The sequence below is a fragment of the Fringilla coelebs genome (assembly GCF_963513975.1).
Source record: "Fringilla coelebs genome assembly, chromosome: 5".
NCBI classification, from domain to species: Eukaryota; Metazoa; Chordata; class Aves; order Passeriformes; family Fringillidae; genus Fringilla; species Fringilla coelebs.
Genome location: NC_140033.1, coordinates 29,968,591 through 29,995,402, shown reverse-complemented (window position 1 = coordinate 29,995,402; position 26,812 = coordinate 29,968,591). Strand labels below are relative to the sequence as shown.

Genomic DNA, 26,812 nt, shown 5'->3' with positions numbered 1-26,812 from the left:
AGACCACTGGGCTTGGCTTTGTAACAAGGACATCGTCAAACATGCCTGAAGATGCCAATCTTTTTGTGACAAGGAAATTCTATGTATTTGTTATCATTGATTTCCTCTCAAATGAAAACAGTCAGAAGTGAAAAAGAGCTGCAGCACTCTTTTGGCTTGTAAATAACCTGCATTAACCCAAATTAGTAGGCACCAAATTATTCTGAGAAGTCAAGAAGATTTTACAGCACTAAACTCACAGTACCTGGTATCTAGCAAGCCTGTGAGATATTGTTAAGGACAAGATCTCAGCCCTGGCACTGAACACCTCATGAGCAACCAAGAATGCAAAGCCAGGAAGCGACATCTGCAATCCCCAGGCTTTGCTGCTTTGCTATGGAGATCACATCACCTCTCAGTTCCCACAGAGATTGGTGAGAGTGCTCTCTCACAGAATTTTTAAATAGTCTAAGTCCCAAATCCTCTTCTTGCAGGGAGGAAAATAAGTTAATAGAACACTGTGCCTTCCTAAGTACAAAACCAATGTGCTCAAGAACATCTGCTCAGCCCCTCAGCGGCACTTGCCTGCAGCATGGAGTTCCTGCTCCCCAAAAAGGGAAGCTTACAGTGTGGTTACAGAAAATGAGAGGTTGCAAAGCCAGACCACAGTGCTGGGGCACAGCAACTGGTCTGCAGTACCTGGCTGCACGCACAGAGCAGCAGGCGGGAATGCAGCAGGGCAGGGATGGGCAGCAGCATTTGCTGAAGGAGAACTGAGTAGATGATACTTCAAACCCCCATTCAAGCTTCCTCACAGCCCTGCCCTCGCACAGCTGTGCCTGAGGCAGCAACATTCACTGCACACAGAAATGTGTGAACATTATGTACACAATTAGACACGCTCAGGTCGCTCAGGCCTCAAATAGATTGCAAAGAAAATTAGTATAATAACAAAATACGCCGCTGATGGAAAATATCAGGAAATATTTACATGTAATTTTTATCTGAATTGACACATTTCCTGATGCATTTGACAGCACTGTCACCACATTAGAAAAGAAAAAAAAGGTGATTAGTAAAGTCTATGTGTTCTAATGAAAATCAAATTAAAAGGTCATATCATGTTTACCACAGTGAAGCTCAAAGAACTGGATGGAGTCAGATTGTTCCCATGTGCTGGGATAGACAAGAAGATCCAGATGCTGATTTTTCCTGACTAGCAGTTCTCTGGGCTATAATATTTTCTCCATGCACATATGAGAGCAGTCACTACAAAAGTATCAATGGTTTCACCCCATTCCACCAAATACTATTCACTTGCATTTAGTAGCATTCATTCTGCTAAGTTCTGTGATTAGAATGTGTTTAAATTAGTTTTATTTCATACCTGTAGACCTCATTGAAGAATGATTTGATGATTTCTTAGAAATAAATTATTCAACAACAAATATAAAATCGTGCTACTAAACCCTGACAGTCTTCACTTTCAGAAAAAAATATGTCTTTGAAGAGAAATTGAATTATTTTTATATCAAACTATGGTTTATAACTTATCATTTACATTATCATTAATAAGAGATCTAACAGCTGCCTTCCATGTGAAAGTCTTGTTCACTTAGGGTCACCAGCAGTCTTACAGCACGTGAGAAACACGGTGACAATTAGTAATGTTAAAATGTAGCAATGCCAAAATGGCATTCCAGCTGTCAATAAATTACGTACTTTGTGCACTCACATAGAGCAGATCTGCAGGTATCATCAACCCAAAAACCTAATCTATGCCACATAATAAGGAAAACATTGATTTTCATTTCAGAAGCCCAAGGAAACCTAATTATGAAGCTATAGGGGCTGCTGGAGCACAAAGGAACTGAAATGGCTGTCTTAGAAGATGATTCTTTCTTGTTTGAAAGACTATTCTTTCCATTAAGTTATCTTCTTTTACAGCTGTGCAAACAAAGGATGGGAACATGTGGAATGACTTTAAAAAATAAATGCTCTTTCATGGCTAACCCTGAACAGGAAAACATTCAGTTGGCTATATAATAGAGGGCATTGCAAGTCTGAGTCGCTGTAGTTCACCAAAAATAATAAATAGCAGGCAGTTGTAAAACCAAGAAATTTGACTTTGTGGAAATGATTCTGCTGATAGCAGTACCTAAATATTTAAGAGACACTGAATTGAAATGTTTAGGGGGCTCAGTAATTGTAAAACAGTTCTTATGTGTTCAGAACTCAAAGAGGGCCAACTGCCCAAAATCTGTGGCAAAATTCCTAAAACACTTCAGTGAGACCTGGACTATCCCCAACCTCAGTTTCAAAAACAAAACACTGGGCCAGTGATGTTTTAGTTACAATTCTGTGAATTCAGAGTAATCTGCTGAAAGGCCAAATCTGGCTCCTGTTTCTCACTGCTGCAGTGCACGCCAGAACCAACCTGGCTTCATCCAGTATCCACATCCGACTCCAGCTGACTGTAAATCACTGCAGAAATTCAGTTGCTAATTAGAATATTCCAAATGTTTGTTCTCAAGCTAAACAGTTTACCCATGTTCAGCTGAAATGGCTGTCAGAAAGAATTATTTTGGCTATCATCTGTCAATAGGCAATTTAAAGGTAAACGACCTTTGGTTTTAGAATGTATTAGCACATCTACCTGCTATAATTTTAAACAATATTTGATATGCTTTTCAGCTGTAAACTGATTGTATGCATGGCAAACACATGGCTCTCTTTGTCAAAGTATAAAGGAATGGAATAAAGTGATTAAGTCAGCAGGCATCAGACTGATAAACTTTTCAGGCATTAATCTCAAGTTAGACTATGGGCTTGAATGATTTTCTCTTCTCCACACATATCTCTTATAATCGAGTAAATAACTTAAATATATTAAAATGATGCAACAAACAAGCCTTCTTAAATTTTTCAATTAAGGGCTGCTTTGGTTTAATTATATTTGGAATTAGGTAGAAAACTACTGTAACGTTGACTGCCAAATGAGACTGTTTCATGATTGATTCTGTCACACTCCTACAAACTGAGGCATACTTACATGCATATGTATTTCATTTCTTTCATTTTTACAATAATGAAAACATTATAATCCTTGCTGTCAAAAATAAAAGTTCTTAGTTTCTCTCTTTCTTAGAGTTGAGAAAAAATTATCTCAGTCACATTAAGAACATAAGACATAAGGGATCAGCTGGGTCACTGAATTCAGCACCAGCATACAGAAGACTTTGACTTCTAGCTCTGCTAGAAAGTTCTGAGAGAAAAATTTCTTTACTTGGAATAATCTGTTTTAGTCTGAAAAAGGGATCAAGAAGAACTGGCTGCATTTTTTTCCTGTTGCAGTAAATAAAATCCAGGTTGCAAAGGGTGAGATAGAAGTTTTAAGAACCCAAAGGGCATTAGGACAGATTTGCAGAACATAGTAGGCATTTAAAGTTACATATAAATTCTTGCAGATGTATTCCAAAATGCCCAAGCAGATTAAGAGTTTTTAAGCCAAATTGTATCAACCATAGCGTATGGCCCTTAGTCACCAGAATGAATCAATTAATTTCATTAACTGATACATCAATTTCATTACTATAGTTAACATTTCTCTTGATTAATAAATTATTTTAAATACAAAATGTTTCATAAATGCACTTTTAAAAAAGCATGCAGCATCTTTAAGTCAACTAATAAACATGTTTTTCTCTATGGTATATTAACTCTACTTACCACCAAGATAAATCTATATACAAGTTTAGAATAAATAGGAATTATCTAGTAGATTAGAAAGAAATTATTCAACAACATATGGAAAATCAAAGAAAGTGTGCATTGAGCTATATACTTGCTGAAATTAATGTGTGTCTATAGAATTAAAGAAGAGATGTATGCCCCTAAAGCAGGATTTGGGAGTAATGAAAACATTCAGTTCCAGAAGTGCAAACTGAAATAATGATTTTGCAACTGCTGGCTAACAGGAATTTCCTGCCTTGCTGTCATGCACTGTGGGTAATTTCCTGGGGATAGCCAGGGTCCAGACTGGGTACAGGCCCTGTGGTGCCTTCTGAAATGTCATTATGCAGTAGAACACAAGGGGTTTACTGCCTTAGCTACTTAACCAATAAACAAGAAAAACTTATTTCTCTCAGAGAGCCTTTAAAATAAAAATTCAGGTTGCTACATACTACAACCCATGAATTAAATGAGTAACTGCAATCATTCCTCTTTGGTTAATATGGCCCTAATGGTAGAAACTGCTTTTCAGGGTTCTTCTGAAAAAGAAATTTATAGAGAGATGTGGCAAGCAAGCAGATCAACAAGACTCCAAACTCAAACTCATGAACACTGAAATAATTCTGGTCGAAGACTGTTTGTCATTGCAGATCCTCATTTCAAAGACACAAAAGAAAGGGCTGGATCCTGGTTTTTCTGTTTCAGAATTTTTTGTGACTTCAAAAAAGGTGAAAGGTACAGAGTAACACCACTTGATCTAGCACAGGAGATGTTAGCAGATTTCAAGGCATAGAAAATAACTTTTCAGTATAAACCCCAAACTTTTTTCTTCAGGACCCTACCTACCTTCTTTTGTATACAAGATGGGGCTGCAATGGTGATGACTCCAGGTTTGGCTAAGTAAAACTTGTCTGTCTAGAACTTTAAGTAATTTTTGTAAAAGACAGATAGTATATAGGGCTGTTGGAAGATTGAAAGAAGAAAGTTTATCTCTTTGTCAAAGAATTTGCATAGAGGCTCAGAGAAGGGGCCTGTGTCCCTGCTTCAGGATGTGATACATGTGGCACTGAGCAAGCTGCTCAAGCAAGGTTTGGCCCAGCTTTTCTCAGCAGAGTTTTCCAGCCAACTGCCCAGGGTGCTCCTGCCAGGGAGCTCAGCACTTCTACAGCACAGCTGGGCATTTGTCACTGAGAGCCACCATTTACAACAGCTTGTAGTGACAAGATAAGACAAGGGGGAATGGCTTCCAACTGAAGATCACATTCTAGGAAAAAACCCTCTGCTGTGAAGGTGGTGAGACACTGGAACGGGTTCCGCAGAGAAGCTGTGGATGTCCCATCCCTGGTTGTGTCCGAGGCCAAGATAGATGGAGCTCTGAGCGACCAGGTCCACTGGAAGATGTCCCTGCCCATGGCAGAGGGGTTGGAATAAGATGGTCTTTAAGGTTCCTTCCAACCCAAACTGTTCTATGATTGTTCTGTGATGAAGTGTGGTAGGGTATTTGTAATAGCAAAATTGGAAAATGTTCTTGTTTCTGAAAAATGTGTCCCAAAGCTTTTGTCATTGGTGAGCATTTTTAGATAACTTTGTAAGAAAAGCAGGGAGTTATTCAACTATAAACACAGAATGGGATTAAGATCTGAATGTACAAAAGTGGTTGAAAATGAATTATTTTCTTGTGGCCCTGCAGAAGATGCATTCCTACCATTGCAATTGCACTGGATTCCTGCCAGTGCAATATGGATCTCTCTGGTCAGCATCTTGTGCTTGCACAATCTATTCAGATGTGTTTTACCTTCCCCACATCTCAGTAATCACTTCAGCATCCTACATTCCTGTGAAAAGGGCCTGGGTTCCTAAAACTCCATGACTCCCTCAAAACATGAGTTAGGCAACCTGACACTCACATCCCTAATGGATATAGTGTTCAGGTGTGGCAAAAGCACCATAGAAACACAGAGGATGAAACGAATGAAAATGTTCTATGCAATGCTTGGATAAATTGAGTTAAACAAGACCTGGAGCCATGCTCCAGGTTTATGAGGAAGATAAAAAGAAATCTGCAATTACTACCAGTTTACTCAATGAGGCAGTAGGCTTAAGAGGGAAAAAAGAACAATGATTGTGTACATAAACACTGTAACTTGCATTTAAACAAATGGCAGGGAAATGGAAGTTGTCTGGGCAATACTAATGCTCACACTGCCTTACTTCTAAGTGCTTGACTTCATAGCCTTAATGTTAACATTTTTTAGTCATAATATATTATTAGCTGCAACCAATTAGGGACACTATGGCTCCTGCTGGTAACTGGTAAAATTTGCATTTAAATACAGAGAAAGATTACTACTGGCTATACTGTATTATCTAATTATACAGTCAGTTTAGAAATGAAATTATATTTGAAGCATTTGAGTTATTCCCCTGAGCAGAAATGATGTAATAATTATTGCTGCAATTGGCATGAGGAAACTTTGCTGAAAGTCTACAATTTCACCTAATCAGGCAATTTGATTAGTGGTCCATATGTACCAGCACTCTGTGCTGCTGCAGAGTAATCTCAAAATGCACTGCAAGAAAAGTAATCACAGTAACTATAGACACTTTTTCTCATGGATCAAATTTATTAAGGTTCAAAAGTCAGTTCAGAATAATGTAATTAGTGTAAATTCAGTACCATGATGGAAAAAACCCACAACCAACCTGTATGGTTGTTTTAGCTTATTACAATCACTATGAATAAAAATTCTGGTTTCTGCTGAAAATTCAACTCGTGATGCTCATTAACTACAGCTGGTAAGGTCTGATAGCTTTGGGCCAGACAGAAGATCACATAGCACAGACTCTGTGGCTTTGAAGACACAGAGGTTTCTAAGTTCCTTTCTGGGAAAAGAGGCATTAACAAGAAGGATGCATGTGTGCACACAGCTTTCTAATACTCTTATTACTCTTATTACTACTCTTAGTGTGGGCAGTCTGCTGGAAAATAAGAATATGCTCCCTCTGCCTGGCATTGAAAAGTCCACTCTTCAACTAAAAATAAAAAATGAATGCATATGAAAATACCAACTCAACAAATTTATACAGAAATACATTTGGAAAATGTGAAGGCAATAAAAGCAAGCTCCAGAGAGAACACAAAAATTTTTCCCTGGTGTAGAGGAATGGTTACAGGGTAGAGGTCACTCTGACATACTTTTGTTAGCTGACCAAGGAAGGACTGGGAAAGTACCAAACCCAGCTAATCTGAGTTTCTGCACCTGCAAGAAACTGTGTCCTTGAGTGTAGCAGTAGTACGATAACAGTAATGAGGATGAGACGTGAGAAGTAGAAACCTAATTTCTCAAGAATGAGGAAGAGCTGATATTGTAGTATAACCAATAGATTGTATGGCTTACAGAATATGCATGAACTTATTACTTGTTGTGTATAAAAGTCTGGTGCTCATCAATAAAGTTGGAGCTTGCTGATTCTTACATTAAGAGTCCCAAGACTTCCCTCACCGCGACACCCTGGACTTTGAAAACATGGAAATAGAAGTATGTAGCATCCCAACAGCCCTTACAGTCCTCTAACAAGACAAGGACAGAAAAAAATGAAGAAGATTCCTCTGGAGAGAGAATGGTATGCTGAAGGTCCTGGTCATTTTAGTCACTGGTTAAGAGCCCCCAGATTTAGGTGACTGAATGGACAGATCAACCACTGCACATTTACCAGACCAAGTAATGGTTAATGGTGACAATTGACATTAGGGTTGACAATTAACTTTCTGAGCTAATGTCACCATCAAGCCATGCCTTTGGCTGCAATCAGCCTCTTGTTGGGATGGATGGTCTGTCATCTGGTTTGTAACCCCAGCTGGTGGCTTGTCCTTTTTGTCAGATGAGGAGTGAAACACACTACTGCCTTGTGGTCATCCAGCTGCAGGGCTCTGCTCTAGCTGCTGGCCTTTGTCCTTGGGCAGAGTGCCAGCTCCCAGACCCCAGCTTTATGTCACAGCAGTGTCACTGGCCTACCCCTTGCCTTCTGTGCAGTTCTTACTGCACCTTTTCAGCAGTTTCAGGCTGTTCACTCGTTTTACACAAGGTCAGTGGCCCACCCAGCCCAGCCTCCTGGCCCCAAGAGAATCCAACGGTGCTTTGGGTCAAAACCACCATTCAGTGTTCCAAAGTGCAACATGAGGGCACAGAGGCAGGGAAGCTCCCATGTACAGAATCAGACAGAAGTAGTACATTTTTTTTCAATCATCTTAAATGCTTTTGAGCCTGCAGCTGCTTCTTGTACGTCTTGGCTCTGGGATGAGTGAGGAGCAGCAGGTTTATAATCACCTACCCATGAAATGGCACATTAGAAATATTCTCAGATACATTACACAGTACAACAAGCTCTGAGGGAGAAGCCAAAGACAGCTGAGAAAATGTAAGAACGCTGCTGACCATGGGACCATGGGAGAGCTGTTCGATTGCTTGATGTGCAACAATGTTAATAAAGTATAAAGTACCTAGCTTAAGATTTGTGCTTATGAGCCACCAATATAGAAGGATTATTTCCTGGGTAGAGTCATAGTTCAGATTTCAGTATGGTCACCCACCACCATTGTGAACAAGCCTTTCAGAGTGGGAACAGCAGGAAAGCTTTAGACCCAGCAGAGTAAGCACATGATAGTCTAGCATAAAGAGCCATTTCTAGATTTCTCTAGCAATTGCTGCTCCTTCACAGAAGATTAGCCATCCTAGATTGAGTAAATTCTCTCTAAGAACTTATCAGTAGAGTACTCATGAATTTAAAAATACAAGTCTCCTTTTGCTCGGCACAGAGAATAAAAATATGTGTATTTTGATAGTGTATCTCAGGAGGGAGCTAACAGAGCTCAGGACAATGCTGTAATGATCCTGATGTAAAATGACTAGCATTGAATCTCAGACACCATTCAACTATAACAAAACCAAGCAGCAGGAATAATAAGGAGGAAAAAGCCAAACCCTTCCTTTCCTCCTATCTCACCTACACCTCAGTGTAATTCCAGGAAATCTTAAAAAAAGCCCACAGACGAGGAAATGCATGCTTTGTTTTGGAAAGCAGGGAAAGACATTTTACTCTGGTGTCTGTAAAGAATCCTGCTAAAGTGTTTTACGATGTTATGAACATACCAGATGGCAGTAACACAGGAACAGCCACAGGCTTTGCTCATTTTGTACAACATTACAGATCTCCATGAGAGAGACCAGTGCTGAGAGACCCAGCGATACCCTCTTCACAAACTCATTTCCACTGAGATTCTAATCCATTTCTTCCAAACTCTGGAAGGGAGAAAATGTAAAAAATCAGTTTTCCAATGAAATAAAACCAAAACCCAGCCAGCAGCCTCGAGAGAGTTGTTTTTCATTTAAGCAGAGTTTAGAATGCTTACGCATCTCGTTACTACAGTAGGGAAAATGCAAGTGTGATGGGCTGTTAGGAGGTTAGTCATTATTCCTTGATATCAATATGCTGAGATTTGTTCTGTTTTTTAAGAGGCTTTACTGCAGATTCTGTTTTTTGTGTCAAAGGTGAGAAAAACGACCTTTTAAAATGTGTGGATCCAGCTCCTAGACTGTAAGACTAGAAGGTTCTAGTCATCCAGTGATCCCAGCAAAGTCATCCACTCTGGTCCCTGAACACAAACCAGAGGATTTTACCCCCAGATTTTAGTTTAGTTTTAGTATCAGTAAACTGGAGAAAAACAGAAACATGAAATCATGGAATGACTCCTCTATCCCTGCTTGCTCCAGGCTGGCACTTCAGCTGTTCAGTCTGGACCTGAAGAACATCCTATGCCACTTGTAAGGGACATTTCTCTTCTGCCTGAGCCAGATCTGGTCATATGGACTCAAACCAGGCATTCTGAATGCCAAGAGAATGACTGGCCCTAAAGGTGGCACAAGAAAACGGCAAAGAAGACAGTGATGGATATGGAAAAGAACAGAAAGACTCCTCATGAAAGCAAACAGGATTTCTCTAATGTTTATTTTTGCATGCAAGGTGTTCCTGAGGAACATTCTGATGAGACAAATGGTTAAGGGGTTTGATTGGTGAACTATACACAGTGAGAGATGCAGAAGCTCTTCTGATGGACACATTTGATCTTAGAGCACAGGATAAACATCTATCCCTAAAGCATTTCATTAAACTCTTCTCCATTCTGAAGAAACAAATTAAAATAAAACAACCAAAGCACAAATGATAAATGGAGTATTATTATTATTTATGCTTTCATCATGAAACATTTTGGAAAATAAACAACTGAAAAAACCCCACACTGAAAAACACCTACTGAACAGCTACCCCCAGGCTCTGGGGACTAAGACTGCAACATTTACACACTTAGATAACTTCATAGATGCTGCTGGATCCACTAATCTCAAAAGAATCATTTTCATGTTTATGTTCACATGTTTGGCTTGTAGTCCTTCCCTCCATGGACTGGAACATAGAAAGGAGCAGCAGCCTGCTACCTCAGAAGTTTACGCTGTTGTGTGAGCAGGAGCAGGCTGCAGGTAATCGTTTAAAAATCAGTATTCCTACCACAGCCTGAGACAAGTACATGGAATGGTGGCAGTGTAACACCTATCAAAAGGTTGAGTCCAAACTTGAGCCCAAATGCCATAAAATATCATTGGTTTTATGTTTTCTTTCCCCGAGTAATTCCAGAGCAGTTAGTGAGATCTTATTTAAAGCAGCTGCTAAAGCACAGTACAGCCAATATTTTAAGAAGTAGAAAGGATGAAACCAAGAAGCAGCACAAGCTGTTTCTGTGAGAACACTCTCCCTCCCCTGCCTAGGTCCCATGCATGCCCAGAACCATGATACACATGCATATACTCCGAAGGCTGACTCCCTGTAGGACTGTGACAGAACGCTTTGGAGAGGACTGTTGAGTTTGGCCTCTGGTCAAAAGTCTGCTTTTATACCTCCTCCAGTGCTGAGGGTCCCCAAGGGCCTTCTTGAATCAGCAGGTGTTTTCTTCATTCCTTAAAATAACGTAATTTATTTTTGTTTGTTTGTTTTTTATCCCAGATCAACTAAAACAAAACAGCTGTCCTGAAGCAGGAAATATAAAAACAAGCTACTTCTGCTTTTGTCATGAGACAAATTTGCCAAGATCAACCTCAATCATACTACTAGTCAAAATTACTACCTTTACAGAGGGAACTAGCATACCTTGCCTTCTGTGTTTTACAGGAGGGCAGTCCTCACACAGCAGTTGTCCCCAGCTCCAAATTTTCAGCTGCCAAGCTGATGCTTTGGTGTTCCTCAACAGTGCCAAATCTCCAGGCAGCAGCTATGGAGCCTTTTCGTTGGGAGCTGACATGATTAACACAATTGTAATTGCAGATGGCTGTTTGGTCAGCCTTCAATGCCTATGGATCAATGAACTGTCTAATTAGAAATCTTGAGATAGATTTATAAAATTATACCCACTGCTATTAAATTTACATGTCTCAAAGGAGCTATATTTGAATTTCTGTAACAAGATTCTCAGCATGTTCGCTTTAAAGTATTTCCCACACTCAGATGTTAGTGCATTTACAGGAGGGTCCCCAAAAGATACTTTTAATTACTTTAAAAAATATTAAGTGAAAACCTAGATTTGTACTTTTTAACTTGTGTGTAGGTGCAAAGACTCTGCCTGCAAGCATTCCGGGTGTTGGACCCAGAGTTTAGAAACAAACTGTACTTTTGTTTCCTAATCAGGAAATACTTTGTAGCTTTAGCAATTAAAGGAGTCCTCAGATTTTACTGTGGTGACCAGTGACAGGACTGAGGGAATGGCCTGAAGTTGTGCCAGGGGATGTTTAGGTTGGATATTAGGCAAAGGTTCTTCACCCAGAGAGTGGTTGGGCACTGGAACAGTCTCTACAGGGAAGTGGTCAAGCACCAAGGCTGGCAGGGTCCATTTCAACATGCTCTCAGCCACATGGTGTGATTCTTGGGGCTGTCCTGTGTGGGGCTAAGAGCTGGACTCAATAATCCTTGTGGATCCCTTCCAAATCAGCTTATTCTGTGATTCTGTGAAAGATGAACTTTGCTTTTTTGTAAACTCCAATAAAGTTACAAAAACATCTGGAACTGTCCTTCGCTGGACTGCATTGCCCTTGAAGCTTTCTCTCTCCTCACTTAGTTATCAGCAAGGAACAAGTTAAAAAATATATTCTAGCACTGACTCTTCTATTCTTCAGGCCATTAAAAAAAAAATTACTACATGTTTAAGTCTTACCAAATATTGTAGGAGCGATTGCTGGGTTGTGTCTTAAGTACTACCATCACTTTATAGATTAAATTGTGCTTTAGTGGGAAATTCCTTCTTGTATTTTATAGACAGCAGAATGATTAAATGAATTTAATTATTTTTCCTAGAATAAATTGGCATATATGGAGATGATTAAATATTTAATAGAGATTCCCTCGATTAGGCACTAATTCTGCTTTTTCAACATTGTTTACAAAAATGATGCTATTCCCACTCGAGCCAAAGGGACTGCTCAGAAGGGTAAAATGTGCCTTGCTTGACCTCATCCTTATTCATTAATGCCTGTAAAAACCCCATTAGACTACTTACAGAAAAAAACATGGAAGAAGAACACCAATAATCTTACTAATATTCCACACAAACTAATAAAACTCTCTGGCACTGCTAGAGCCCTCTGGATTATCACCTCAGCCTTCTCGTTATCTCTAACTGCAGTGCCACAGCAGTGGAAATTTTTTTGCAAATAACTGAGAGTATAAAGATAGAATTTTTTTTTCCTGCTGTATAAATGACCAATGAACGCATTTCAATTTTTACTATATATCAAAAAAACACATGAAAATGGCACAGATGAATTATTTCAATTCACTGCACCCATAGCTATATTATCTTAGTCCCTTCTGCAGTTTATTTTCCTGGTGAACTCACTGCTTAATGAGTTCCTGACCAGATAAATAGGTGAATGCAATTACAGAATCATAGAATCACAGAATGGCTTGGGCTGGCAAGAACCTTAAAGATCATCTAGTTCCCAGCACAATCCCTGCCATGGACAGGGACACCTTCCACCAGACAGTTGCTCAAAGTTCCATCCAGCCTGGCCCTGGACACTCCCAGGCAGGCAGATGGCATTCACAGCTCCTCTGGGGAACTCGTTCCAGTGCCTCACCACCCACACTAAACAATTGCTTCTTAACAGCTGCACTGGCCAGCCCTCCCTGGTGAATACTGCCAAGAGTTCTTCCTCTTTCACTTTCAATTGCTTCCTTTCTTAGTCTGTACCCAGAACTCACCACGTTTTGCCTTCATTTCAATTTCCTTACTCTTTTCATGACTGCAACACCTTTTATTTTATGAGAACCTACAGTGAAGACCCTGCTTTATGCTACATGAGTCTCTCCACTGACCTAAGCTCAAATCTGATGCTTTTCTCAGGGTTTTTTGAATGAGAGTAACAGACCACAGCTTCTCCACAGGCTGTTTGGTCATGGCTTTAACTCCTCCACTGTGTTAGCACACCCTTGGATTACTAATACCAGTTGCCACATCTTTAGCGGGGTTGCTACACCACCAATATTTTACAATCACTTCTCATACTTTCCAACCTGATCTGCAACCCAGATGACATTTTTTAGTTTAGTCCTCCCACAAAGGAAGGAAAGAATCCACAATATTTCACCCACTGAAAAGTCACAAATCTCATCCCCTTCTCCTGATACAAGTCCATTAGTATCACCACACCACAGGAGGTGCAGCTCTTCTTTCTCCCACTCTTCCTAGACAGTGAAGATTCCTTAACTGACTGTAATTTCCCAAACTAGTAGAGGGACAGGTCACTGGTTTCTGCTGCAGCTGTGGAAAAAGAACCAAGAGCTTTCAGGCTGAAGAGAAGGCTCTGGGAAAACATTATTGCATCATTTTAGGACAAACTGGGGGCCTATAAGCAAGATGGGGACAGGTTTTTTAGCAGGGCTTTTAGAGACAGGACAAGGGGTGATGGTTTTAGGCTAAAAGAAGGTAGACTCATTCTACTTATAAGGAACAAGATTTTCACAATGAGGTTGGTGACACGCTGGAACAGGTTGCCCCGAGGTGGTTGATGCCCCATCCCTGGAAACATTAAAGGCCAGACTGGATGGGGCCCTGAGCAACCAGATCCAGTTGAAGATGGGGCTCATGGCAGATGGGGCTGGACTAGATGAGTTTTAAAGCTCCTTCCAACCCAAACCATTCTTTGGTTCTGTGATCTTCCTCCACCCATGCTGGAAGCCTGCAGGACAGACACACACCATGGGAACTCCAGTTTTCCAGGTGCCTGCTGGTGCCTGCTGCAGCAGCTGGTCTCAAACAGCCCTGAACACAGAAGAGGTAGTAGCTGTTTCCTACAGCAGAACACTGGTGCTCAGCTCATTCTGATGACTGTAATGTAAGCAGTCTCCTATGCAAATATTTAATGTCCCATAATAAATCATATCTAAAAAATGCTGGAGAACCTGACTAACCAGATTAATGGGGCCAGATGAATTCCATCTACAAAAAAACTGAAAGGAAGGGAAGCAGTAAAAGCAAAGAAAAATCTGCTGTTGGTGGCAGTTCTTACAAAACTTTAATTTTTAGTTATGTCAAAATGATGTTGATGAATAGTGGTTTAGTTGGAAATTCTTTTAATTGTATTTAATGTAAAAACTAAATTGAAGTGCCTTTACACAACATTCTGAAACTAAGCTGCTGTTTCTAGCACATGAGTCACAAAAACAATGAAAGGAATGTTTATGGTCCAGCAGACTTGTAACTACACTTCTTAAAAGTTCAGTTTGCAGTTTAATATATTTTATCAATTTTCCAATTTGAATCTGGCACTCATTAGGGATGCTTCAGAAGCTCATTTCTCAAGTCCCTGCAGGGAACCATGCCTATTTGTCTACTGCTGTTATCAAATACTGGAGAATGGGTTAGGTAAGAAGAGAGCAATTCCATTGAATTAAGCAAAAATATATTTCAGATGTCTGTATATTCCCTTGGGATACAATCAAGACACTTCTCCTGTCGCAAAGCCTTCAGAGAGATGTGGGATGCCTGAGTAAATTGTGAGGGGTGGAAAAGACAATAGATCTATGCTTAGATACTTGCATTCTTAGACTGACTACCAAAACCAATCTATTGTTTGGTGGCAGTGCGCATGACTGCCACTTTTCATTTGCCACAGAGAGCAGCAAAGAGAGAGAAGATAAAGTGTGCAGTGTCCTTTTCTGCAGCTTTGCATTCCTACCACACTGGCACTGAGACTCCCCAGTGCAAGATAAGGCCAGGATGCCACAGAGATTGAGGCTGCTGCCGTGGGCTGGCTGTGCGTGGGAATACTTTTTGTAGCCAAACCAGTTTGTGCTGCTTCACATGTTTGTGGCATTACAGCCTCCAGTTTTCACTTCAACTTCCAGACCCATCAGACTGGAACCAGAGCACCAGGCAGCAGCAATGTCCGAGCAGCATCTCCTCACAGCCAATGCAGCAGACGAACTCACTCTCTTCAGAGGTAGGACTGTTCCACCTACACTCACTAAGACTGAGTGTGAAGCAGAAAACCCTAAAAACCCCTAGTGAATATTTTTAAAATTTCATATTAAAACCAATATACCAAATATCAGTTTAATAATACATATTTTGTACAGCAATATTTCAAACTGTTAGAAAGGACCATGCCAAAGACATGTGCTGTAGCACTAGTGACAGCCCACTGAAAATAATCTGATTCTTTCCATTAATCAGGATACAGAACTCAGCACTTGGATAATATTTCTCCCCTCACTTTTGTTTCCTCAACATGAGAACAGCACATAAACCAACCCATGGCACCCTCTTCAGAGCTGTCCTCCTTGACATTCACCCTCTGTTAAATAAATTATCTTGTTAAACACACAACTGCAGCAGTTCCATATGCTTAAGGCCTGAAGCACCTTCTCTAAAGGTTTTCTCATGTCAAGCAAACAATATTTAGTTTTATTATTTGTGCATTATGGAAAAAGCACAGCAGTCAGTAACCCCTTTTCCTGGCTACACCAGTTAATCCCAAACTTAGGCTAATGCTACTTTATTTGACTTTTTTGAGGGGTCTATTTAATTTATGCCATGTAAAACAAAAGCACCCATGTGTTTGGTTCTTTTTTTTAAATCACAGCAGAAAACACCCATTTTAATATCAGATTCCCCTTGGGGTTTGCCACATGTCTAGTGGCAAACTATATCTTAAGTGCACAGCATGCCACTCATCATTTCCAAGGAATTGGCAGGTATGAGGAAATAGCATGATGGGGTGATTTTAATGATAACTTTATTGAATGGCATGAATCATAACGACTTTATGGACAACAGAAAGCTGGGAAGAGTGGCTGACACCCCAGAAGTCTGTGCAACTCTGCAGAAGGATTTCAACAGGTTGGAGAGATGGGCAGAGAGGAACTATTTGAAATTCAGCAAAGGCAAATGCAGGATCCTGCACCTGAGGAAAAATAACCCTCTGCACCAGGACAGCCTTGGGGCCCACCTGCTGGGGAGCAGCTCTGTGGAGAAGGACCTGGGGGTCCTGGTGGACAACAAGCTGTCCATGAGCCAGCAGTGCCCTTGTGGCCAGAAGGCCAATGGAATCCTGGGCTGCATTAGGAGGAGCACTGCCAGCAGGTCCAGGGAGGTGATCCTGCCCCTCCACTCAGCCCTGCTGAGGCACATCTGGAGTGCTGTGCCCAGTTCTGGGCTCCTCAGTGCAAGAGAGACATGGAGCTTCTGGAGTGGGTCCCACAGAGGGTGACACAGATGGTCAGGGGAATGGAACATCTCTCTTATGAGGAAAGGCTGAGGGAGCTGTGCCTGTTCAGCATCAAGAAGAAACGACTGAGGGATGACCTCACCAAAGTCTGTCAGTATCTGAAGGGAGGGTGTCCAGAGGATGTTTCCAAGCTTTTCTTGGTGGTGCCAAGCACTAGGACAAAAGGCAACAGACAGAAACTGATGCCCAGGGAGTTCCATCTGAATATGAGGAAGAACTTTACTGTGCAGGTGACCATGCTCTGGAACAGATTGTTCAGAGAGATTGTGGAGTCTCCCTCACTGGGAGGTATTCAAGAATCATCTGGATATAATCCTGTGCAATGTGTTCTAGGATGACCCTGCTTGAGCAGGGAGGCTGGATCAGTGACCCACTGTGGTCCTTCCCAATCTTACCCATTCTGTGATTCTAAAAATTTCCCAGGCATACAGTAACAGATCTTATTGGTAATTCTTCTCTAATTACTCTTGAGAGGTCCTTTTGTGTGGAAACACAACATCTGTTATGGCATGCATACATCTTCCCTTCCAAGTCTCTAAAGTCTTCAAATTCAAGTTCTCTAGCTGTATTTTCATATTCTGCCTAAAGCACAAAGTAACTGATATTAGGACAGTTTTTTTGGTGAGCTTTTTATTGCATTACTTTTAGTAACTGTAACATTATAGAACTGCTGCAGTTTTGTACCATGTAACAAAACTTTGGCTTTTCTCTACATATTGAATTACATGAGTTTTCTTTTTTACAAATGGTAACACTTGAAAAGTAGTTTTAAAAAATATTGAATTGTGGTTGAGCATAACAGTCTGGAGTATTCTTCCTCTTAAAGGAAATTGTGGCTTGCATAAATAGAGGAAAAATTTCAGGGAATGACTTGTGATAAATATCACCATAAAATTTATTACTTAGGAAAAGAAACAAAACTATTCCTATTAAAGTTGTGCAATTTGCACAAGCTAATATACTGGCAGATAAGTCCAGCTACAGTTTGTAGACTTACCTATAAAATGCACTCCTATGTTCAGTGCAGCTAAATTCAAAATACAGGAACAAAGAATATTTTCACAGTACAGGAAGTTTTTCATGGACAACTGTGAATTCAGGTATGGTAAAAACCCTTTAAAAATAGATTTAAATTTGATATATGTATGAAGGTTGTGTAAATTTCCTACATTCCTGCCTGATTCTCTGATCTCCTCCAGAATTTATGAATTATAAATAGCGGCAAACTGGTAATTATATTGCAATAAATGATTTATATTCTTACCATTTGGTTTTTAGGAGTGTTGCAGAAAAATAATTAAATCAGCCTTAAAAAGTGAGTGGTACCAGCAGTGTACTTTCAAGTGGAACCACACTTGGTGACAAGGTTGATGTCACTGTGTAGCTTGGATTGTATACTCATCTGTGGCCTGGATTCTGCAAAGGTGAAGTGGCAGAATTTTGGGAGAGAAAAATGATGAAGTATGACAAAAAAATGTAGGTAAACCATCAGTGTAACAGATATAAGAAAAAGGACATGAAGGCATGAAAAGTAGTTTAGATGTTGACCAGTGTAACACACCAGTGTTTCCTGAACCTTTGCAAGTCCCAGCTCACCAGGAAGAGTTTCTCACTGCCCCAACAGTAACTGCAATAGTAATTTAATAGAATAACTGAGACCATGTGTCTACACTCCTGCTTGTTTCTGCAGGAACGTACACGCACAAGATGCACACACATGAGAACAGTGCCGCAAACAGAATGCAGGGAGCAGAAACTCTAGATTCTCAGCTCATCACTCAGTTTATTGCCATCTGCAGGAGAATGGAGAACTGCAATGTGCCCCAATCATATTCAAGTTGATTTTAAGTATGAGAAGCAAAAGAGAAGAAAACTGGATGTGAAAAGACACGACTGGGGCAGTTTTACCTACTTCTGTAGGCAGACTGAAAAGGAAGAAAGTGCCCATTCAGAAACAGAACCACTTTTTAAAAAGAATCTGCTTATAAAGTCTTGCATGTTAAAAAATTATTACATCTGGCCCCTTTGAAATTTTCCAAAGGTGAGGATTATACTTAACAAATTACAGGACAAAGCCATACTTCTGAGAAAAAGAATTTAAAAGTTCAGGCTTTCCATTGCCTTTAGAAGACTCCTGTAGAGAATTGCCCATTTCACGGAAACATGAAGGCAAAACGGAGTAATTTGGAGGACACAGTGGATATGGTATATGTTAATATTGGAGTACAGCATATAATCTTAGTAATACTTGTAGGGTCATACAAGGAACATCATGTTATTGAAGCTATTGAAAGGGAAAAAATAAAAGCTCTGGGCAGGCAGCATGACTAAATGCAGTACATGCCATGAGGAAACAAGCAGAGGACACAGTGAGCAAAAGTAAGGAGGTGAAGAATAGCTATGTCTACTCTACACAATTTGGATTACAACATCACCCCTCGGGGCAGGGCTCTAGTTTTTACAGTGGGCTGAACAAAACTGGTTGTCTTAGGCTGTGACTCCACAATTAATGTTGCTTGAATAAACAAGTACTTTTGTACATTTTTATTGTAGTTGCTAAAAATGTGTCGTGAACAACAACATGAAAGCCTTCTCAGAAAGAAGAGCTGGGATTCTCCCTGAATCCTCATCAGCTCATGGTGTGAGAAGAAAAAGGCTGACATATGAACATCCTTTTCTTGGTCATCTATAAAGCACATCTATAAAGCATAGTCTGGTCATTATTGCAGCAGTGTCAAAAGATGACAAGATGTAGACTCAAGGCTCAAGAAGCAAATAGGATATATATTTGAGTAAAATCAAGACCACAAAGTGCAAGCAAGTTGCTAACATATCCTTATGAAGACAAAAGTATTTCTTGTCAGATGGGTAGTCAGGATGGATGCCTCTGGATATTGTCTGCACAAGTTAATTTTTCTGGAAACCATACTCAAATATTCTGTAAATCCTCAAACACAAGCAAACCAATTTGGATATGGTGTGAGGTTTGCACTAGGCAAAGAATAAATTATGGGAAAAAAAAAAAACCACTGATGTAAAAATCGCCTTGAAAACAGCCAGAGTCCAAATGAAAAAGTTGTCTGTCTTGTTTAAGCATTGGAAAGAAGAAGTTTCAACTTGCCAAAAAGTCTAACCTTAGGACAAGACTTTCTTCCCTAAGTACAACTCTGATCCAAACAATTAGTTTCAAAGCTCTGTACAATAGGCAGAGCAGCTCTGGTACCTCCCTGTGGACTGGGACTTGAGTACAGCTCTTTCTCTGGATGCCTGCCTAACACTGTTTCTGACATGAGTGGCTTGCTAGTCATCAGCATGATAACCAAAACCAACAGTATGCCAAAATGAGACTGATCACTTCCTTTGTGTGCCATGACTGCAAACTCTGACATTCCATAATAATGCTTTTCTGATGAGCTATAAACACTTTGGATTGACCTTGAATAGAACTGGAAAGAGTTCAGAAATCCTGCTTAGTTCCTGAACCAGGGATGGTGTCCTTGGGAAAAATGCAGATGCAAATGGCAAAATAAAACTGGAGGTAAATGGATGATGAACATATTTGTCAGACTAATAAAATAGTTCCCCTGTAATTATACCTGATTACCTTAAGACAGTTACACATGCATTTTGCAAGGCAGAGTAGCAAATGTGACAAAGCCAGATGCTGTGTAACAGGCTCTGCCTAACAACTCATGAAATCATCACTGCACAATTTTTAGGCAATTTTGCCACATAGCATGAGTTGTTCCCAACTGTTGTGTACGGTACATGAAACTCATGATTTGCTGGCTCTGAGAGCTGAACTATCCCCAAGCTGGATAAAGAGTTATGAGTAGGAAAAAATTCAGTTGTTCTCTGGGGTGAAGAATGGAAAAGACGGCTGTTGATTAATACTCTGCAGTGCTGATCCACCCTTTAAATTCAGGGAGTGGAGTCAAACAATACCTTTGCTGCACTTCATATGGAAAACTGGATTTGTCTTTGGGCTATTACTGTAAGTCAAGGGATACTCCCATCTGAAACAAAGGCTAACAATGTTGGAGGAAAGACATTCCCTGATTTCCACAGACATTGGGTGAGGCTCAAACTTTATGCACTTCTGGAGTGAGCTAACTGAACAAATGTGGCAGGCTGTATTTACCATTATTACGGATTAATATTTGGAGGCAATGAAAAAGAGAGAGTTAATATCACTAAAATTTTTTACAAATGCAGAAATTCAGACCAAATATTAAAAAGATCATCAAAAATATGTGCTTTTCAGCAAAAATATTCACAGCCTTTTGAAAAATAATGAGCAGAAACCCTTTTTATTTGTTGAAATTTATATCTACAGATCCAGCTTCTACTTGCTTTTGCCTGCCTTCTACTGCTTTTTCTAACTGACTTTTGCCTGCATTCCTTATTTGTTAGATTTATTTTAACAAGTTAACTAGAAATAAAAAGCTTTAGAATACCGTGGCAACTGCAGCTGAAAAACAGCTTCTGAACTGAAGTAAATCTGTGTCTCTTCAGTGAAATGAACAGGCCCCTTCAGTCCAAACCAGCTGAGAAACAACCCCTTTTGGGCTGCTTTCTGGAAATTCTTTAATAGAATTCATTCCCACAGTAAATACAATGTCATTGTCCTGGGCTACTGGCATTGGAACAAGACTAACATACACTATGAATTTAAAGCTCTCTGTCCATTTTAATGTCTGCTTTCCTGGCAGACACAATATGCCTTTTTTCCCCCTCCAGCAAAATCATTATCTTTCTTTGCTTTGCCAATTTTCTCCTTACATTTTACTTTGTTCTGTTGGGTGTTTTGTTCTGCAGGGAGGGAGTGGTGTCACTGAGTGAGGGTGGGTTTAGATTAGATATCAGGAAAAACTTCTCTATGTGAGGATGGCGAGGCACTGGAAGAGGCTGTCCAGACAAGTTGTGGATGCCTCTTCCCTGATTGTGTTTAAGGCTAGCTAGGATGGAGCTATCAGCAACCCGGTCTGCTGGAAGGTGTCCCTGCCTACGGCAGTTGTGCTGGAACTGGATGATCTTCAAGGTCTCTCCATCCCAGCCGTTCTGTGATCACCCTTCTCTTTAGCTCGGAGTCAAGCCAAGGCACGCCAGCCAGGCAGCGCGGCGAGAAGAGGGATGCTGCGAGCGCCGGGGCGGCCGGCGGCGATGGCACGTTTGTATTTTCGTAGGGACCAAGATCACCGGGACACGGGCTGTGCCAGTGCTGGGAGATCCCTGCCGCACCAAAGGTCTCCGGCATCGCGCTCCCTGCAAAGCGCTGCTTCTGCCCCCTCTCACGCGTTTCCCGCAGGTCAGAGGGAAAGGAACAGGCAAAGTTTTCGGTGCTTCTCGCCCACTGAGCCGTGCCGATGCTAGGGAAGCAGGACCAACGCCACGGCGCTCCGTAAGGCAACCACACCTGGCGCACACCCGCCAGCAGGGACAAAGACATCCCGTATTTTCCGCGGAAAAATCCTCAGTAGTTTTAGCGAGGATTTAGCGAGGAAGGAGGCGAGCGGCGGTGCGGGCTCGCTGTCCGCCAGTGGCTCCCGGCCCCGGCCGCAGCCCGGGCGCGCCGCCGCCAGGTGCGCTCCCCGACTGCCCGAGGCTGGAGCCCCGCCGAGCCGCACCGCCCGGGGATGAGCCCGCTGTCCAGGGGGGACCCTCCCCGCGCCAGCCTCCTACTCACCGATCTCCCCATCATTATCATCATCTTCCTCCTCCTCCTCCCCCTCCAGATCCAGCAGCACATCCTGGTTCTCCACATTCATCTTGCCGAAGTTGCGGTGCCCCGCGCCCGCTCCCCTGCCGCCGGGGAGCGAGCCCGCCCCGAGCCCGGCCAGCCCCGGGGGCGGAGCGGCGGCGGGGGGCGGGCGGCGGGGCGGCCACGGCACCTTCCCGGCAGGAGGAGCCGCCCCCGCCCCGCCGGGCACGGCCCTGCTCCGCGGCCAGCGGAGCCTCCGAAGCCCTGGGTCTTTAAAAAATGTGTCAAAATAAGCATTGAAGGACTCACCACTGCTAAATACTGCTGAAAATGTGAAGCCTACGCATGCAAAAAGCTTGAAAGCAACAAGTAATGGTAGAGTTATTTGGGAAAGGTCATGGAATTTGAAGGGGGAATGCTCAAGGACTGAATAAGAAGCCTGAAAAACTAGAGCTCTAGTAATGTATTCAACTCGTTGTTGACTATTTCACAGGGAAGAGGTTGTCCTCATCTCCATCTTAGCCTCCAGACAAAACCTAGGAGAATTCTGCAACACAGGGAATGCAGAATCGTCACTATGCAGGAATACTGCGGGGGCAGAAGTACTTATAAAAAGGGATTTAAGAGCTCATCAATATCTACTACTCATCAATATCTACCACTAAAGATGATCTACTCACATGTGTTGGTGCCAGGAGGAAGTAAAGTGTTCCTAAAACTGCAAGACATCTGGAGGAGTGGCCAGACAGGAACTGGACTGAGGTGGTATAGTGGGAAGAAATGGAAATAAGACTGTAAAAATGGATCGAAGAAATGGAGGAGCAATATTTGGGGAAAGGAGAAAATAAGAAGCACAAGATACCATTTGAGACTTTTTTTCCTGCAGAGAGCAGTAAAAACCCTATGAGCAATCTCTTTTAACTCTCTAGTCTATTGTTGATACCAAAATGACTCACAGCACTCAGGATGTTTAAAGTACAAACAAGAAACTGGATGAAAAGCCATTTGTCAGATAAGCTTGTCACTTGTTAATATGGTTATCTGTTGTCAGTCAGCTGTGGTTAGAGTCACAGCAGGGCCTGGTATTACAGCAAGTCTAAGTGCAAGCACTTTCAGCAAAAAATTAGTCCAGAAATTTAATTGCAGAGTTTTGAATCAGCTCTGCTTGGCAAAGACCTTCTCTCATAGTCTGCTTAAAGACAGAAGTGGTCTGCAAATGCATGAGTGAAACCATCAGTACAGAAGCTACTGCTTTTGCCCCATTGACAATGCCTCACTGGTATTATTGTTATCTGCACCATCTGACACTGTGCATTTTTCTCACTCAGATTAGGAAAGACTCACAGAACTGAACCAGAGAAGGAGGGCAATATGATGGGGGGATAATGATTTGTTCTTTTGTGTCATAAGTTAGAACCCTAGTGTGCTGCCCTGTGACACATCCAATCTGCCTCTGGCTGTCTAAGAACATGCCTTACCCACTGCTGTGACTGCCTGCCAGGTGCCACACTCCGTGAGGTTATGGGGAGAGAGTGAGTTCCATCGCTCCCAGCCAGGGGTGTTCACTCCAAGATGACTCACTTGCAGACACATCATGGTTTTGATGTGCCTGGCACACAAACATCTTTACATACCTGTATTGTGTAATATTCAGCTGCCCCCTTTTCTTGCAGGCTGTCCCCAAAATGTGGTCCTGGCTGGTGAGATCTTGTTTCACAAATGATGGGAAGAGGGCAGGTTACAGTCAAGGTACAGCTTGGTTTAGGATGGTGACGTGAGATTTGTGCACTTGGATACTCTCCAGGGACATCATTGTTACCTTGGTTACATACTTCCCATTTTCACATCTAATGAATGAAAATATAATCCAATAATAGCAAAGTTAAAAAAAGAAAGAGCACTTCAAAACCAGGCTTTAACAAAATGTGGGTTTTTTTTAACTTGATGCTACTAAAAATACAGGAGGATCTACCTCCTGCTCCCAGTATAAAGATTTCTCCCAGTGTTTACAGAACATAAAGATTTTGTAGGCTTCCTTCAGCCTTCAACACCTAAATGTTCAATTTCATAGATTACAGCCGAGTTTTGCAGATACCTTAAAAACCAAGGGGAATATTTTGTGTGAAATTCACAAGAAAAGCATCTATGTTGGAAAATGCATAGCTATTTGTTCTTTTACTTTGTACCAGGTGAAAAAATTTCTATGTGTAGTTTTGGTAAAACACCTAAGCTTCAGAAGCTCAGTTTCATTACTCCTAAAAAACAGATTTAAAAAAAAAAGTAAATGAAGATAAAAATGCAACAGCACCACCCTGCTGCCATCTCTTTGTCAGATGGATAATAGCAAAAGATCCACTCAAAGAATTGCAGTTGGGTTAACTCTAGCCAAGTTTTTCAAAAGTCATCTGAAATAAAAAAGTTAGGCTAATTAATCCCCACCCCAGCTCAAGCATGACTGTATTCAATTTTATTGAAGAAATAAAATTTCCTGGTAGTGAGAAACAGACAGTCCATGGAGCCAGTGGAAAAATTGCTTCCATGGGTAAGGGTTTCATAGCAACTGTAACAATATAGGTCAGGAAGAGAGTAAAAGAGATTGTTTAGCCCAGTAGAGACAAAATTCTGGCACCAAGTCTTTAACTGGCGTGGATCTGGGCTGGCACCAGGAGCTCTGAGTCACAGGGCCTTTGACAGAATCTGGCACTGAGCATCAGAAGCTTGCTGTCCAGCCCCCAGCAGGTTTGAACATATCCAGACACTGGTGACAAATATTTGCCATCACGTGCTTAACATTCTCTGGTGGGGAGTCCATGAGGCCCCCAGTTTCACTCCTGTTGATAAACAGCCAAAATAATTTTGCAGCATTTGAAGTTCTCTTCTTGTCTTTCTCCCAGCATCTGTGAGAACAACTGGTTGTTGCTCTCTTGATAATGACATATTACACGTGGAAAACTATCACCTTAGTGCCTCTGAAGCTTTTCTCATCCAGATTACAGAAATCCAGGTCTTGCATCCTTCCAGTACTTATCACTGTCTGTGCTTTTCTCTCTGTTACAAGCTATTGTAAAAAAGGCAGTGTGAGAATCTATGGTAAGAGAAGGTGATATAATTTTCCCAAATCTTTTAAGTACATTGGCTTAACCCACTCACAGTCCTTTTCCCAATGATTGCATTCCTTTATACTCTCACATCCACACAATTACAAGAACCAACAAGCAAGTGTTCAGGTGGTCTGGGCAGGGTCACTTGTGTACAACACAGAGGACCAGGGTGCCATGGAGCTCCATCCTTGGAGATACTCAAAACTCACCTGGACACAATACAGGGGGTCTTCCTGTAGCAAAGGGGTGTGGGAATTCAGCACATCACTCTGGATGTCCAGAGCTACCAAGAGAACCCTTGGGGGACTCAGAGGTCTTGGAATGTTGCCAAAAGCACCTGGTGGCTTGACTTTGACCCTTCTAGGGATGTGCCACCTGTGTATGAGGACATGGGAGTCACTTGGATTTGAATGGTGCAGAAACGACATATTTACAGGGGAAAATATAGATTTTAGGGCTTTGGTACAGGGGTGTTATGGAGACAAGATGGAGGAATCAGGGCCTGTCTTGTGGTTCTTCTTTCTTCTTCTTGTCATCCATCTTCTGTGTGATGTTGGCACTTGTGGATTGGTTCGTGGTGATGGTACACTTGTTAATAAGGGTGGAAGGTATTGGGGATAAAAGGTAAATATGATTTATGTAGTTTTTACTATAAAAAGACACGGCCGCCCCGTGGGCGGTCAGAGTGCCTTTGGCTGCCTTGCTGGTCAGATCCCGGCTGGGCAGAGAGAAAATTCTGTAGATAAGAAATAATAAAAAAATCTGAAGACCAAAAATCAAAGAGTCCAGACTCGTCCTTTGAAGCCCGACCTTCAACAGAACCATCCTACGCGTGTCTGGGCAGAGACAGACAGACAACCGGACAAAGGGGCATGGACAAGATGACCTGCAGAGGTCACTTCCAACCTCAGCCATTCTGTAGTCCTGTGATTCTGTGATTCCATGAAGGGATGCCAGGTATCAGGTCTTCATCATCTTCCCTGAGCAATGATAAACTAATTTTTGGACAGGTGTTTTGTACCCAAGAACCAAAAATCACGATAAAATTATTCTTTTGCACCAGACTTCTGCTTATTTCCACCTCCATAAATTTTAGGCAAGTCTGGTTTGAGTTCCTTAAGGCCAGAGTCTGTGTTATAGATGGGCTAGAAATAAAAGGAATGGTATATGTGATATTACTTTCTTTTGTTAGAGGGAGAGTCTTCTGCTGGCAGGCAATCTGTGATCTGGTTTGACTGGAATGGTAAATGCAGGAAACAGTCCCCCTTTCTGCTGGGGACTATGGCCTTCCTTTAATATGAATATGGTTCATTTTTTAATTGAATATAGTCCATTTTTATCATGCTTATGCAGTTATATCCACTCATCCTTCATTTCTGCCCTCTTGATATTTCTACTACCTGTCAATATCTCTACACTTTGTTTCATTGCCTCACCCTTTATTTTAATGTACTGTGCTCAACCACAAA

At 41.5% G+C, this 26,812-nt stretch overlaps 1 protein-coding gene across 1 annotated transcript in view; it reads right to left on the bottom strand.

Moving 5' to 3' along the window:
- ANO6 (anoctamin 6) overlaps positions 1 to 22,318 on the bottom strand; it is a 70,548-nt gene extending 48,230 nt beyond the window's left edge. The window contains exon 1 of the mRNA XM_084206534.1: positions 22,228 to 22,318. Within this exon, the coding sequence (XP_084062660.1) occupies positions 22,228 to 22,309 (82 nt within the window). The 5' untranslated portion in view covers positions 22,310 to 22,318. The remainder of the gene's footprint in view (positions 1 to 22,227) is intronic.
- Positions 22,319 to 26,812: the final 4,494 nt, after the last annotated feature.